Source organism: Natrix helvetica, assembly GCF_964273705.1.
Source record: "Natrix helvetica genome assembly, chromosome: 3".
NCBI lineage: Eukaryota > Metazoa > Chordata > Lepidosauria > Squamata > Natricidae > Natrix > Natrix helvetica.
In genome coordinates this window covers 103,506,232-103,521,530 of record NC_138549.1, presented here as the reverse complement: position 1 = coordinate 103,521,530, position 15,299 = coordinate 103,506,232, and the positions used below count along the sequence as shown (strand labels likewise).

At 36.7% G+C, this 15,299-nt stretch overlaps 1 protein-coding gene across 1 annotated transcript; it reads left to right on the top strand.

Moving 5' to 3' along the window:
* The first annotated feature begins 463 nt into the window (after nucleotides 1–463).
* Nucleotides 464–13,886, top strand: LEPROT (leptin receptor overlapping transcript). Its single transcript, XM_081946600.1, has 4 exons — nucleotides 464–571; nucleotides 1,486–1,561; nucleotides 2,342–2,528; nucleotides 11,525–13,886. Exons 1-4 carry the CDS (start codon nucleotides 556–558, stop codon nucleotides 11,639–11,641), a joined length of 396 nt encoding a protein of 131 aa, XP_081802726.1. The 5' UTR covers nucleotides 464–555; the 3' UTR covers nucleotides 11,642–13,886.
* The last annotated feature ends 1,413 nt before the right edge of the window (nucleotides 13,887–15,299 follow it).

Genomic DNA, 15,299 nt, shown 5'->3' with positions numbered 1-15,299 from the left:
TTCACTGTGTTGTGTTGGGGGGGGGAGTGCACCGAGGGAGCTCAACCAATCTCACTATACATATGTTGTGCACTGACAAATAAAGTATTATTATTATCAAAGATGACACCCCCCCCCCCCAAATCATATTTCCTTAGGTAACACGAGCTGTGATGGAGAGCGCCCGAGAGAAACAAATAATACAAGTAGAATTTATTTCTATTTTCTGGCGCGGTGGAGAAACAAGAACTTCCTACTGAGAGAATTCCTGAGAGAGATTTACTCGCAAGCTGGTGCTGTTCGAACACGAAGCAGCCCATCCGAAAGATCTCACTCGATCCCGCCAGATCCCCGAAGCGCCGTCATCTAGGGATGGGTATTTGGTTATTTTTGTTACTGTGAAGCAACTTCTTCCCGTTTCTCCCTCGTTTTCCTCCCTCCTTCCTTGTGGGAAGGGGCAGGCGTTCTCAGTGGACCACGTGAAGAGAAGGCGGAAGAAGCTTTCCTTACACTCCGCCTCCGCTGCCTCGAAGTCCGGAAAGCGATCGTGAGAATCGCCCCTTCAAGGAAGGAGGCATGGCGGGGATCAAAGGTACGAGCCGTTCCCCCCATTTCTCTGGGAGGGATTGTCTTGAGGAAGTCGTACGTTTCTCCTCATAGCCACCATCGCTCGGGCAACCGCATCTTTTCCCCGGGAGATCCCAAGATCTCTTTCTCTTCCCCATCTCCTCGCCGGCTACTCAGGCGCTCTTCGTAAAGGATTTTTTTAGTTTGGACGGGTCTTTTTCCTATTCTGCTGTTGCTAGTGGTGGTGTCGCTTTCTCCTGCACCCTGCCCCGGGGGTTCCCCAAGGACATTACAGTCCCGCAGAAAACAGAGATCAAAGGAAAGAAGGATCCTCCCTCTGTCGTGCTTATTCCGCTGGTTCACTGGCAAGTGCAGTATGGACCTTTGGGTGCCAGGCAAAGTTTCTTCTTTGGTGATTTCTCTTCTTCGCCTAGCTGGCTGGAGAATTCTGGGAGTTGAAGTCCACAAGTCTTAAAGTTGCCAAGTTTGGGGATCCCTGCTGTAGAAGCACTCCCTGACCGCTCCCTTGCCTCATCTCCGCAGACTTTGGGGCATCAAAATCACTAAGACCAGTTTGTCCTATTTCTGTTCCACTTTGCAGAACTGTTTCTGTTCGTGGTGTAATTAAAAAACTCAAGCCAAAATCTAAGAATAGAAGTTCCCAATCAGGAAGGATAACTTTTGGCAAGCGTGGTCAAAGTTTGCTACTTTGATCATTTGTAGTAGGTATGGGAGGCAGCATTTTTTAAGGAAAATATGAAATCATTCTATATGGTCAAGTTAACAAGATCATTTATGTCTCTGCTTAGAACTTCCACGATGCTTGCTAACATTATTTTTAAAGAATGTCAGCAGCCAGTGATTTTATAATTATGCTCACGAGAGTTGGTTTATTCAAATTAAACTGAGTGACATTCTTTTTTATTTCCACTTTTACAGCTTTGGTTGGTTTATCATTCACTGGAGTCATTGGTTTGACATTTCTTATGTTGGGATGTGCGTTAGAAACATATGGGTAAGAACATATTACTTTGAGTGAGACAATATCAGTTCTTTGCTATCGATCATGTAAATTTTGAACACATTTATTTGGCATAAAAGTCTATAAATTTAGTAGAGGGATACAATTTGAGTAGTAATGGTGGGATTACTACTTGGAAATGGTATGAAAAAAGAGGAAAACTGAACTAGTCTGGCAAAAATGTACCAAAAACAGTGGATTGAATAAATGCATTTTAGATGTGGATCAAAGAGTTGGGAATTGGGGAAGCAGTACAAAGTGACTTATATAGATAGTGCTCGACTTGAAATAATTCATTTAGTGACCAACATTACAACGGAATGGAAAAAAGTGACAAGATCATTTTTTGCATTTACCACCATTGCAGCATCCCTATGGGCATGTGATCAAAATTTGGACATTTGCCAACTGGCATGTGTTTATGATGGTTGCAGTGTCCCAGGGTCATGTGATCATCTTTTGTGACCATCTGACAAGCAAAGTCAGATTCACTTAACAACCAAGTTACTAACCTATCAACTGCAGTGTGATACACTTGTGGCAGGAAAACTCATTAAGAAAGGGCAACACTCACTTAACAACTGTCTTGTCTTAGCAATGGGAATTTTGGGCTCAATTGTGGTCGTACTTCGAGACCTACCTGTATTTATCACATGTGATAAGATAAATATGTGAATGTGTACAGTTGCATTTTTGTATATGGCAAAAGAAGTTGATATTGCATATGCATTTATTTTAAACTTCCTTAATCTCCTGTTCTTTATCATTCTGCAGCACCTACTGGCCGTTATTTGTCTTGATATTTTATGCCATAAGCCCTATTCCTCACTTCATTGCAACAAGAGTAAGCGATGATACAGATGCAGCAAGCAGTACATGCAAGGAACTGTCGTATTTTTTCACAACTGGAATTGTGGTCTCTGCTTTTGGACTTCCTATCATTCTTGCACGTGTTGAAGTGGTAAGTCCTGTAATAAGACAATGAGAGTTTACATGTATGCCCTCAGAAGTCTTGCTGTGTGGAAAGATTGTTAACAAATGATTTCTGTTAATTTGCACATTTATAACATTGTCACTGAAAAACATTGTATACCAGATGCTTGATGATACAATAGGATGGGTTCTTTCAGGCATTCCCTTTATAAGTGACAGGAGACATTGCATAAACAATAAAGATTTCATAATTGAAATTGTATTGTTGAGTTCATATTTTGTGCTAAAATTATGGTTTAACAAACCACAACTTCAACCAAAAACCACAACCTGTAAATCATGATTTGGAAGTGATCATGGCTGGGTTTGCGATCAGACAATCAATGCATTTTATTGTGGTCACAGAACAATATAACATTACTTCAGGCAATAAGAAAGAAAATAACATCAGTAAGAAAGAAAATAACATACAGTATTACAGTGACGTGCGGTGAGGTTTATGGCTGGTGAGGCTGGTGATGTCATCAGCGCGAGCCGCGGTCCCCTTCATGTTGACTCAGGAAGGCGGGGAATGGGACCACGTGTGCAGGAGGCTGAAGCTGCCTCAGCTTCCTGCACACGTGGTCCCATTCCCCGCCTTCCTGAGTCAACATGAAGGGGACTGCGGCTCACGCTCCACAGTCCCCTTCATGTTGACTCAGGAAGGCGGGGAATGGGACCACGGGTGCAGGAGGGAGGCTGAGGCTAGAGGAGCCTCCTGCACCCGTGGTCTCCTTCCCGGACCACGTGTGCAGAAGGCTCCTCAGCGCCTTTTCCCTTTTCCCTTTTTTTATTTTCATGATGAGAGCGGTGAGGCTCTGCCTCCTCTGCCTCCCCTGACCGCACGTCCCTGCAGGGAAAAAATGACTTTCTGCTGTTTCTTGTAATATTGCTGTGTCTGCAAATTGCAAAACAGAACTGTATTATTTGTTACTTTGAAACTTCCTCTGCAAGCAAAAGTTCAGATAAAAATTGTCTAGATTTTTGTATTAAGGGGGTGCCATAGATAATCATTATAGAATATGTAGTACAGAAAAATGGATTACTATTTCAGTTCTGTCCCATGAATATTTGCTAGGAATTGGGAGGAATTGCTGAAAGGATGATATTAACAAATGCAAGAATGAAAATTCTCTGATGCCTTGGAAGAATAAGTTGTTTGAGATGTTTTCTGTCTACGGATTAAATAACTAGTTCCTAGTTAGTATATTTGCAGAGATTCAATCTTGATGAGCCAAAACTAGTGATATGTGAATCAACCTGTTTTTCAGCAGTTGAACTCATGCAGGCCCCACCTGTGGCTTATTGAATTTCATTACTTGCTAAATCATATACCACGACTTGTTGACTACAATGGCCAATTTCTGCATTATGCTAAATTATAATCTAGCATACTACTACAGGAAGAAGAGTAAGAAAAGTATTCACATATTTATATCATACAGTGTATATTTTTAAAGAGGTGGTGTTATTTATTTTCTTTAATTTTGGACTTTGAATTTTTTTCCAGAATTTATATTGGAAGTTGCAAAACTTGATTTTGACATGTACTATCTCTTTTTTTCCCCACCAGTGGGAATAAGTGTACTGTATGAAAAGTCCTTGGTACTCTCTGAGCTTTGTAATTTTCTTGCAAATGTTTCATTAGCCAAACTAAATACTGTAATATTATCAGTGCACTGTATGTGTATATGTATTCATATACAGGTGAAACTCGAAAAATTAGAATAACATGCAGAAGTTCATTTATTTCAGTAATGCAACTTCAAAGGTGAAACTAATATATGAGATAAGACTCATTGTCATAATTGTGACGATTATGGTTTACAGCTCATGAAAACACCAAATCCACAATCTCAGAAAATTAGAATATTACATGCAATCAATAAAACAAGGACTGTACATAGAACAATATCAGACCTCTGAAAAGTATAAGCATGCATATGTACTCAGTACTTGGTTTGGGCCCCTTTTGCAGCAATTACTGCCTCAGTGCAGCATGGCATGGAAGCTATCAGCCTGTGGCACTGCTGAGGTGTTATTTAATTTTTGTGTGTGACTTCTTGGCTTGGAACTGTGACAGAGAGTTAATTTTCACTTTTGGATTTGCCTGTCTTCTCGGACCCACTGGGCTGTGCGCTTCACAGACACCATTTCTTTTGCAAAAGATTTATACTCTTTCTGAACTTAGACAATGGGGCCTAGAAAACCACCTACAGGCAAAGCAGCCTCGGCACCGACCTCTACTGTATTTAGTCCAACGATTCAACAGACAAATATTTCATCATTTTTACAAGAAAAGACTGGAGAGAGTTCAAAAGATTTATCTGTTACTCAAATGTTTCAAGCTATTATGCAGGGACAAAATGAGTTGAAAAAGGAGGTAGCATATTTTAGAGATGAGCTTAAAAATGTGCAGCAACAAATAACCAAGTGCCGCATGATGGGGTAAGCTCCTGTCCTTGGCCCAACTGCTGCCCACCTAGTAGTTTGAAAGCATGCAAATGCAAGTAGTTAAATTGGTATTGCTTCTATGGAAAGGTAACAGTATTCTGTGTGCTTCGGCATATTATCATGCTGACCACATGACCACGGAAATGTCTTCGGACAGCTCTTGTTCCCGCAACTAAGAAACAGAGATGAGCATTTGCCCCTTCCCCGAATTGTACATGAGTGGATGGGGGAAACCTTTGCCATGTATGTTTGCATGTATGTATGTATGCATGCATATATACAGTAGAACCTCTGGTCATGACCATAGTTCGTTCCATAACTTTGGTTGCAAACTGATTTGGTTGTGACCCGAACCTAACCAAAATTAATGCAGCGGCCACACAAGGTCACTATTTTTTGGTGCTTACAAAAAAATTTACACAGAAGGGGAAATCGGCCGTAGCCATGCTTGATGGCCACCCGAGGATGTGTTCATGACCAGATTCAAAAATGTGAATTTTTTGGTTGGAACCCGATTTGGTCATAATCAGAAGCATTTGTGACCAGAGGTTCTAGTGTACTGTGTTGTGTTGCTATACACAACGATAGCCCCAATAAATTTTGGTTATATTTAGAATGAATGGATAATGCAACAGAAGTAAACATATATTTAAATTTTGGTTATATTTAGAATGAATGGATAATGCAACAGAAGTAAACATATATTTAAATTTTGGTTACATTTAGAATGAATGGATAATGCAACAGAAGTAAAAATATATTTAAATTTTGGTTACATTTAGAATGAATGGATAATGCAACAGAAGTAAAAATATATTTAAATTTTGGTTACATTTAGAATGAATGGATAATGCAACAGAAGTAAAAATATATTTAAATTTTGGTTACATTTAGAATGAATGGATAATGCAACAGAAGTAAACATATATTTAAATTTTGGTTACATTTAGAATGAATGGATAATGCAACAGAAGTAAAAATATATTTAAATTTTGGTTACATTTAGAATGAATGGATAATGCAACAGAAGTAAAAATATATTTAAATTTTGGTTACATTTAGAATGAATGGATAATGCAACAGAAGTAAACATATATTTAAATTTTGGTTACATTTAGAATGAATGGATAATGCAACAGAAGTAAACATATATTTAAATTTTGGTTACATTTAGAATGAATGGATAATGCAACAGAAGTAAAAATATATTTAAATTTTGGTTACATTTAGAATGAATGGATAATGCAACAGAAGTAAAAATATATTTAAATTTTGGTTACATTTAGAATGAATGGATAATGCAACAGAAGTAAACATATATTTAAATTTTGGTTACATTTAGAATGAATGGATAATGCAACAGAAGTAAAAATATATTTAAATTTTGGTTACATTTAGAATGAATGGATAATGCAACAGAAGTAAAAATATATTTAAATTTTGGTTACATTTAGAATGAATGGATAATGCAACAGAAGTAAAAATATATTTAAATTTTGGTTACATTTAGAATGAATGGATAATGCAACAGAAGTAAACATATATTTAAATTTTGGTTACATTTAGAATGAATGGATAATGCAACAGAAGTAAACATATATTTAGCATTGTTGCATTCCATTAATTTTACATATCCTATTACTCTCGGTTGCTACATTCAGTGATGAGTCTCCTTCCAACCCATTCACATTCTTCTCAACCTTAATTCTGTGTACCTTTATTCATTTGTTATTTTTCAGTGTTTAAAATCCTGCCTTTATTGTTTTTATAAATAACTCAAAGCAACAAACATACCCCTTCCTCCTCCCATTTTACCCACAATAATAACACGTTGAGTTGAATTGGGCTGAGAAAGAGAGATACTGATTTTAATGCTATTGATTTTGTTTGTCGTAATTTATTGAGTGCCCAATGGGATCATTTAAACTATAAAATGCCCAGTAAAACAACCTAATAGATTTCTTCAGAGTTTTTTTAGCTAGTCTTGATGATTAAATAATGGCTGTTCTTATTAAAACGTAACTATATACATGTATCTATACTTCTCATCTTAGGGTTGTTTCTCAATTTCTTGATTCCATTTTTTTGTGTTAATTCTTTGACTTGTTGCAGTTATAAAATTGTCTCTGCCAATTTCAGAGAATATTAGCAATAACACCTAATATTTTCTGCTATACTTTTGGCTGAGTGTATTTTTTTTCCCTTAGGAAAGATACAATAGAAGAAGAAAAACAATTTCACAGTCATACCACTAGAGGGAGCTCTACTTCTTTCCTATTATTACTAAAATAAATTTAGCTCCTGGTTAAAAATATAAAATGGAGAAAAACATTTTTGGACAATTTTCTTTGGAGAGGAAATGTAAGCTCTGTCATATCCATCGAGCTTAAGATTCATCATAAGAAAATAAATTAATAAGGCATAACTTGATATAATGCTGATTCATTGATGCATTTCTGAATCTTAAAAGCACATGTCATGTAGCTTTTACATTTTACAAGCAGAATGGAATACAGAATAACAGACTTGGAAGGGATCTTAGAGGTCTTCTAGTCCAACCTGCTGCTCAAGCAGGAGACCTATATCATTTCAGACAAATGATTGTCCAGTCTCTTAAAAACATCCAGTATTGGAGCACCCATAATTTCTAGAGGCAAGTTGTTTAACCTATTAATTGTTGTAACTGTCAGGAAATTTCTCCTTAATTCTAGGTTAGTTCTCTCCTTATTAGTTTCCATCCATTACTTCTTGTTCTACCCTCAGGTGCCTTGGAAAATAGTTTGACTCCCTCTTCTTTTTGGCAGCCCCTGAGATATTGGAACACTGCTATCCTGTCTCCCCTAGTCCTTCTTTTCATTAAACTAGACATACACAAATCCTGCAACTGTTCTTCTTATGTTTTATCCTTCAATCCCCAAATCATCTTTGATAAAGACGATAAAGCACATTTATCAGATTGGTATCAATGGCATGCAAAGGACAATCTGAAACTTCCTATTTTCAATTAAAACTCCACTATTAAATGAGGTTTTCTCCGTACTAAGCATGTTTTTGATTCTTTTAGTCTCATAGATAAGCAGCGTCTCAGCTGTACGATGAAAAATAATTATGAAGATACCCACAGTGGGAAAACCAGGTACAATAGCACAAAGTATTTAACTCTATTTCAGTTTTGGACCAAAAATATTAATAAAATAAAAATGGGGACATTGACATTTTAATATTGAAATGGATTATCTAGTTGAAATAGACAATACTTGGGAGACTAATGACAGAAGCGTAGGCTTCCCAAGGGGATTAACAATGTAAAAAGACTGAAAGCCCTTTCCCTTTAATGTGTATTACATGCATCTCATGCATGTAAAAAAGGGAAGGATTTTGATTATCTGGTCTTGTCTGCTATTTAGTCATTTTTATCTGACCCACAGTACCCTGGTTCAAAGTTGTTTCTGAGATATATAGTTAATAAAGTACCACTGCTGTATAGACAAATACTTCTCATTTCTCTGTGATGGAGATGGGTGAATGTTAAATAAGATAGAAGGATGGATGGATGGATGGATGGATGGATGGATGGATGGATGGATGGATGGATAGATAGATGATAGATAGATAGATAGATAGATAGATAGATAGATAGATAGATAGATAGATAGATAGATAGATAGATAGATATAGATAGGCAGGCAGGCAGGCAGGCAGGCACCATGTTTCCACTGGGTCTTATACTAATTTGTCTACAAAAGATGCACTAAGGCTTATTTTCTGATTAGGTCTTATTTTGGGGGAAATACAGTAATACATTTGTCTAATTGACAGTCTTAACTGGAGCTTATTTTTTGGGTAGATCTTACTGTAAATTATGAGCATTCTGAAAAATCATGCTAGGACTTATTTTCTGGTTGGGTCTTATTTTGGGGGGAACAGAATGGACGGTTGGATGGATGGATTGATGGCTAGATAGATAGAGGCATTGCTTTGATGCAATTCCTCCTCTTTATCTGTTGTCTGCCTTCTTTCTCTTCTCTTGTCAGACTTGCCAAATTTAATAACTTTTTTTGGGGGGGGTGTCCATCATCCCTGGAGGATAAAATGCTTCTTGCTTTAACATTTTTATAGCATCTTTTGAAATAATAGTTCTTTTATTTTGCTTTTTCACAGAAAAGTAAATGTACAGTATATCTATAAAGAAAAACTTGCTCTCAGGACAGGAGTTGATTCATGCATTGTGGTGTTTGATTCCATGATACTCTTCACAGTATTTTGTCAAAGCATTAATGATTTGAACCTAAGTGAGAAATCTGTCATTTAAAAAAAATGCTTTTGGTGCACTTTCTAATTATGGTATCCCAAATCCATTATGCCACATAATATCTTGTTCAAGCATCTCTCCATTTACCTGTTTGATGTGAAAACAGAACATATGCACATGTTTCCCTTCTCCCATTTTCCCCATCACTTAGTTTGTTAAATTGCAATTTTCCGTGACATCTGAATTGGGGAATTATAGTTTAACATTATTTGGAGGTACTGAAGTATGAAAAACAGAGATGAAGGATCAAACACACACAGCTTGCTCCTGATCAAACAAACTGCCCTGGACTAGGATAATTATGTCTGAATTAATGTATCTTTGACTATGCTACTCACACTTTCAGACTTTCTTCTGTTATAATTGCTGGCTGAAAGATTTAAGGCTTCCATTTCTGAAATTTTCATTGTAGCATGGAGAACTGTTACGATCTGAAACATGTTTCCAAACTCGGTGGTTTTCCTATAACTACATATGTCTTATAACACATTGTTACTGTATACCACTAGATACAAAACATAATGTGATGAAACAATGTGACTGACCTCTTAACTTCCCCTTTTAACAGTTTGAGGCTTGGCATATTAACATTCTTGCACAATATTTAATAAAATTCTTTGTTTTCATGGGGATTGTTGCATTAGTTACAAAACCTTTAACTTTGGCACAAATGCACATTCTCTTTACAGAAATCATGCCAGGCCACCAATAGAGAAAAAAAATTATAAGATGAAGAAAGATAAACAATGTCAAGTCACTCTAAAATGATAATTGCTATGTTTTAAGAGTAGATTGAAATTCTTTGTTGTTGGGGCCTCTTTTAACAAACAACTAATTAATTTCTAAGTGACTAAAAAATTGTCCAAAATTTCTAGTCAGTTGTTAACTTTGGGTATCATATTCCAGTACTTTATTTGTGTCCACTTGTTCTATAAGGGCCTTTAAACTATCACTCACGGGTATTATTTTCTTCAACATACAGGTAGTCCTCAACTTATGACTCCAGTTGACCTTCAAAATTATGTTGCTTAGTGAGACATTTGTTAAGCGAGTTTTGTCTCATTTTACAACCTTTCTGGCCACAGTTGTTAAGTGAATCACTGCAGCTGTTAAGGTAGTAATACATTTCTTATTGTAAGTGAATCTGGCTTCCCCCTTGACTTTGCTTGTCAGAAGGTTGCAAAAGTTGATTACGTAACTTCAGGGCACTGCAACCTTCATAAATATGAACCAGTTGCCAAGCATAGAAATTTGGGTTATGTGACTATGGGGATTCTGCAGAAGTTGTAAGTATAAAAATAGTCATAAGTCACTTTTTTTCAGTGCTGTTGTAACTTCGGTCACTAAGTGAAAGGTTGTAAGCCCCTACCTGTTCATATATAACAATGGCAGCTTTTCCACCTAATAATTTATAACATGCCAGCTTGATAATTCTTTCCCATAGCACAGGGGTCCCCAGCCCCCGGGAGGTACACTACCAGGCCATGGCCATTCAGAACCAGGCCACATGAGCAAAAAGGCCAGTGTGCATGCACACAGCTTGACTTGTTGAGCAGTGGGCTGGCACACATGCACACAGCTCAACTTACAAGCAGTGGGTCGGTGTGCATGCGCACCCCCCAGCCCATTGCTTGCATAGGCCAGTTCCCCATCCCCCCCAATCACTGGGCCACCAAGCCATAAAGGTTGGGGATCACTGCCACAGCAGCTATAGGTTAGAAACATGGAGAAAATGTATGCTATCTGTCCTCCCTTTGATTGAAAAGTAGTGCAAATTCTGGTGACTTCCACTACCATTATGTATTATTGTTACATTATTAATTTGTATGTGATTTTTACTGTATTTTACAGATTTGTACTGATAATAGGAAACTTCTGTTTTATGTTGTGGCTGATAGCTTACAAATAATTCTTCCCGATTAGCTTTATGCTTTGGTGGATGAGCTTTCTTGTAAATTTTCATTAATTGCTCTCTTGAGCCATTCAAGGGCTTGTAATTGTTTTCATGTCAAGTTTGTTTTAGCAAATTAGATGATGAGTTCTATAATGACTCCTAATTACATAATTAGTAGCTCTTTTGGTTCTTAAAGTTTGGTGTTTTATCTTAAGTGCTTTTACCATTATGATGTTGTATTTCTTTGGACTTCTCTAATGCTTAAAATAGCCTATATTTTGTATCAATGAATGAAAGGTTAATTTTATTCTATTTTCTATTTCAGATCAAGTGGGGAGCCTGTGGCCTTGTGCTGGCTGGAAATGCCGTAATTTTTCTTACAGTTTTAGGCTTCTTTGTTCTGTTTGGAAGAGGAGATGATTTTGCCTGGGAACAGTGGTAGAATTTATGGAGATTTTAATCTACAGTACATATGTTATACAGGCCTTCTTGATCTTTGTTCATTTACTTATTATTATTTTAGTGTATATATGGATATACTATGTATACATGCGCACATGTCAATATATTTAGTGTATGAATAATTCAATCTGTATTAATATAAAGGAAATATACCTTATATACTAATACCTTTATTTCATGAGATGTAAGTATATTTCCACAATACTGTGTGTGAAGTTTTTAGAATGCAAGAAAATCTATACAAGTAGGGATTATTTTATAATAATGGTGGGTTTTTGAATTAGGAATCACGTTTGCAATTTGGCTTTAAAGCAGAATAATAAAAGATACTAATTTGTCTTCAAGGTAAACACATCATAATTCTTCAATATAAACTGTTTACTATTCAAAGAATCAGCATATTAAATCACTCCGGCTTCATACAGTTTTAAGAAGCAATTGCCAGATCAACTGAATTTAGAGCAAAAAGTCATCTAGATATCCTTTTATCTTCTGCATGATTAAGAAAATGGGACACAATCTTGTGTATACCTGGATTGGATCCAGATTCTGCCACAAATTACTTTTCTCCACTAGAAACTTCTGATCCAGCAGAAGAACTCCACTTTTGCAATATAAAAAGATGCAGCAATCTTGATTTATTTCTCCTGCAATCTCTAATCCTGCTTCTCACAAATATGTTCTAGAAGATTGAAAAGGTTTTCAGAACATTGGGAGATAAACGCTTGGGTGGGGGGGTTGGACGAGATGACCTACAAGGTCCATTCCAATGCTCTTAATCTGTTAAATGCTCCCACGATCTCAGGGTCAGAAAACCTGTTCCCAACTTAACAATATCGCTGTTAGAGAATCCATGTATTCCTTTAAATAAGCTAGTTTTTATAAGAAGGAAGTTGCTAAACCATGGGTGCCTATCTGGTAGAAGGTTTCATTTAGTATAATAATACATATTTCTGAGTAAAGATGTGCCTTATAAATATTAAATAATTGAATAATTAAACACTTTGCTTTGGTCTCTTTTGCACTGTAGAAAGCTACAGTGTATTTTCTATCCCCAAATAAGTATACAATTTGTATAGTGAAATGATCTATAAGTTTAATAATATTGTAAAGTAATCATATTACTTTTTAGTAGGTATTAGACTATTGGGTTTTTTTCCCCTTTAAAATCGGAATGCTCTCTTTTGAAGATAAGGGAAATCTGTTTTGTTTGTTTCTGGTATAAACTTAAGTAACTCCTACGTTCCTGTGGATAAATTGTTTGAAACAAAATTGTAAGGTTCATAAAGATTCACAATAGTTTTAAGTAGCAATCTCCAGCTTAGTCATCCTGCAACTATATGTAAGCAAATGTGTACTGTAGTGGTTTTCATTAGATGATAGAAAAGCAAACTTCAAATTTGCCCAAGATTGTTCGGGTCTAGGGAGAGCATGCTTAAATAATTCCCAGGAATGTCTCTATGTTGGAAGAGATTTTGTTTTACCTGCAGTAACCCAGAGGTGATATTCAGCCAGTTCTGACAGGTTCTGGAGAACCGGTAGTGGAAATTTTGAGTAGTTTGGAGAACTGGCAAATAGGCGGTCCTTGCCCCTGCTGCCTCCCAGCTGATCTTTTGTTGCCCTGAACAGGAGAACGGAGCTGAAAAGCAGATTAGTTGGATGGGGAGGGAATGGGGATTTTGCAGTATACTTCCTTTGCCATGCCCACAAAGCCACGCCCACAGAACAGGTAGTAAAAAAATTTGAATCCCACCACTGCAATAACCAACGCAGTTTTGAGTAGCCTTTTTCCTTTTGGGAAACATTGAACATAAAGAAATTTACGTAGTTTAAATACTCAAATCTTAACCATCCCAGAAAAGAGAGCTCTCCTCCTCCTTACTCATTTCATCTCATTTTCCTGTAAAAAGTCCAAAAATAAAAAGCCCTCTGTTATATTATTATTTTTTCCTTGATGCCTCCCCCCTCCCAAATTTCTCCCCCTGCCATTGGATGCCTTTCTGTATAGCCACTACATCCAACTTAATGGAAGAAACGTGCAATTCTTTACACTTATGTATGAAAACTGCTTTGATTTTGAAAAAAATAAGTTTTGCACTTTCAGACTTGGTGCGTATAAAAACTTTATAATGATTTTATAATCTGCATCATGTGAAGTACTGTGCAATATGTTTGTGACCTGAAACACATCTTTTTGATCTTTAATAAAATAAGATTTTAACATTTTTGTCGGCTATCCTGAATTACTTTGTGTCAACTTGCATCTGATTAGAAATGGCAACTAGTTAAAAGTTACATTGATCTTATGTAAAGTATATGCCAATAAAAAACCTTCTGTAGCATTTTTTTTCGCTATACAGGAGAGAAAATACTTTGAAACATTTCAAAGTCAACTTATTTGCATTTTCCTATCTAAAATGTGTACTTAACAAGAAGTATAACAAGTATATTCCATTTAGCAATGGTTGTTGGCTTTAAAATGATGCTCCTTTTTAATGTATACAGGTAGTCCTCAATTTACAACAGTTTGTTTAGTGACCGAAGTTACAATGGCACTGATAAGTGACATGACTATTTTTCACATTTCTGACTGTTGTAGCACCCCCATGGTCACGTGATCAAACTTCAGATACTTTGCAACTGACTCATGTTTATGACAGTTGTATCCTGAGGTCATGTGATCACCTTTTGTGACCTCCTGACAAGCATAGTCAATGGGGAAGACAGATTCACTTAACAGCCATGTTACTAACTCAACAACTGCAGGGATGCACTTAACAGTGGCAAAAAAGATCATAAAATGGGCCAAAATTCACTTAAGAAATGTCTCGCTTAGCAACAGAAATTTGGGGCTCAATTGCGGTCATATGTCAAGGACTACCTGTTGTCAGGGTTCCAAATAGCACCCAAAATTAAATCACAGTCCAAGGCAAAGTATTGCTCAAAGTTCCAATTTATTAAGAGAGCCATGTTGGCACATCTGGGAAAACCCGAATCTGAAAGCTTCCTGATTTTCCCCACCCAGTTGAAAGTTCAAGATCTTGCCCCCACACCCACAAGTCCATCACATGGTCCAATCTCCCACTGCCACGCTGGCAGTTCCACGCATCCAATTCCAGTCAGGTGCAGAGACAAAGGATGACCTTGGCTTCCTAGAAAGAATTTTGTTATGGCTACATAGTATGCAACTCCTTACAATCCCACCTCCCATTTTCCCACAATAGAAAATGCATGGCAGAATAATAGAAAGTGTGGCAGGCCTAAGATCCAAAAGGAAAGATGGCTGCAGGCCTGACACTAATAGGACTTGGATTGCTTAGTTGTGTCTGACATTTTGAAGCTAGTGACCATTACTGGGGATGCTTCTGGCTAGGCATACTTAGGAATATTACTTCTGTAACATTTCGAGAGCCGTAGTCTCTATTCCTATTTAACATATTGATCAAATGTGTGATTTCTTTAATATACAGCTTTCTTAAATGTAATTGCGTGGAATCTAATGACTCTAATATGCTGATGCACTGAAGTTGTTGGAAATAAAAGTGATTTGAGATTTTTTCTTAGTCATTCAGTTGCTGATTTTAAAAGTATTCCAAAGCTGTGATGACTAAATGATAATTATTTTAAAAATGTTTTTT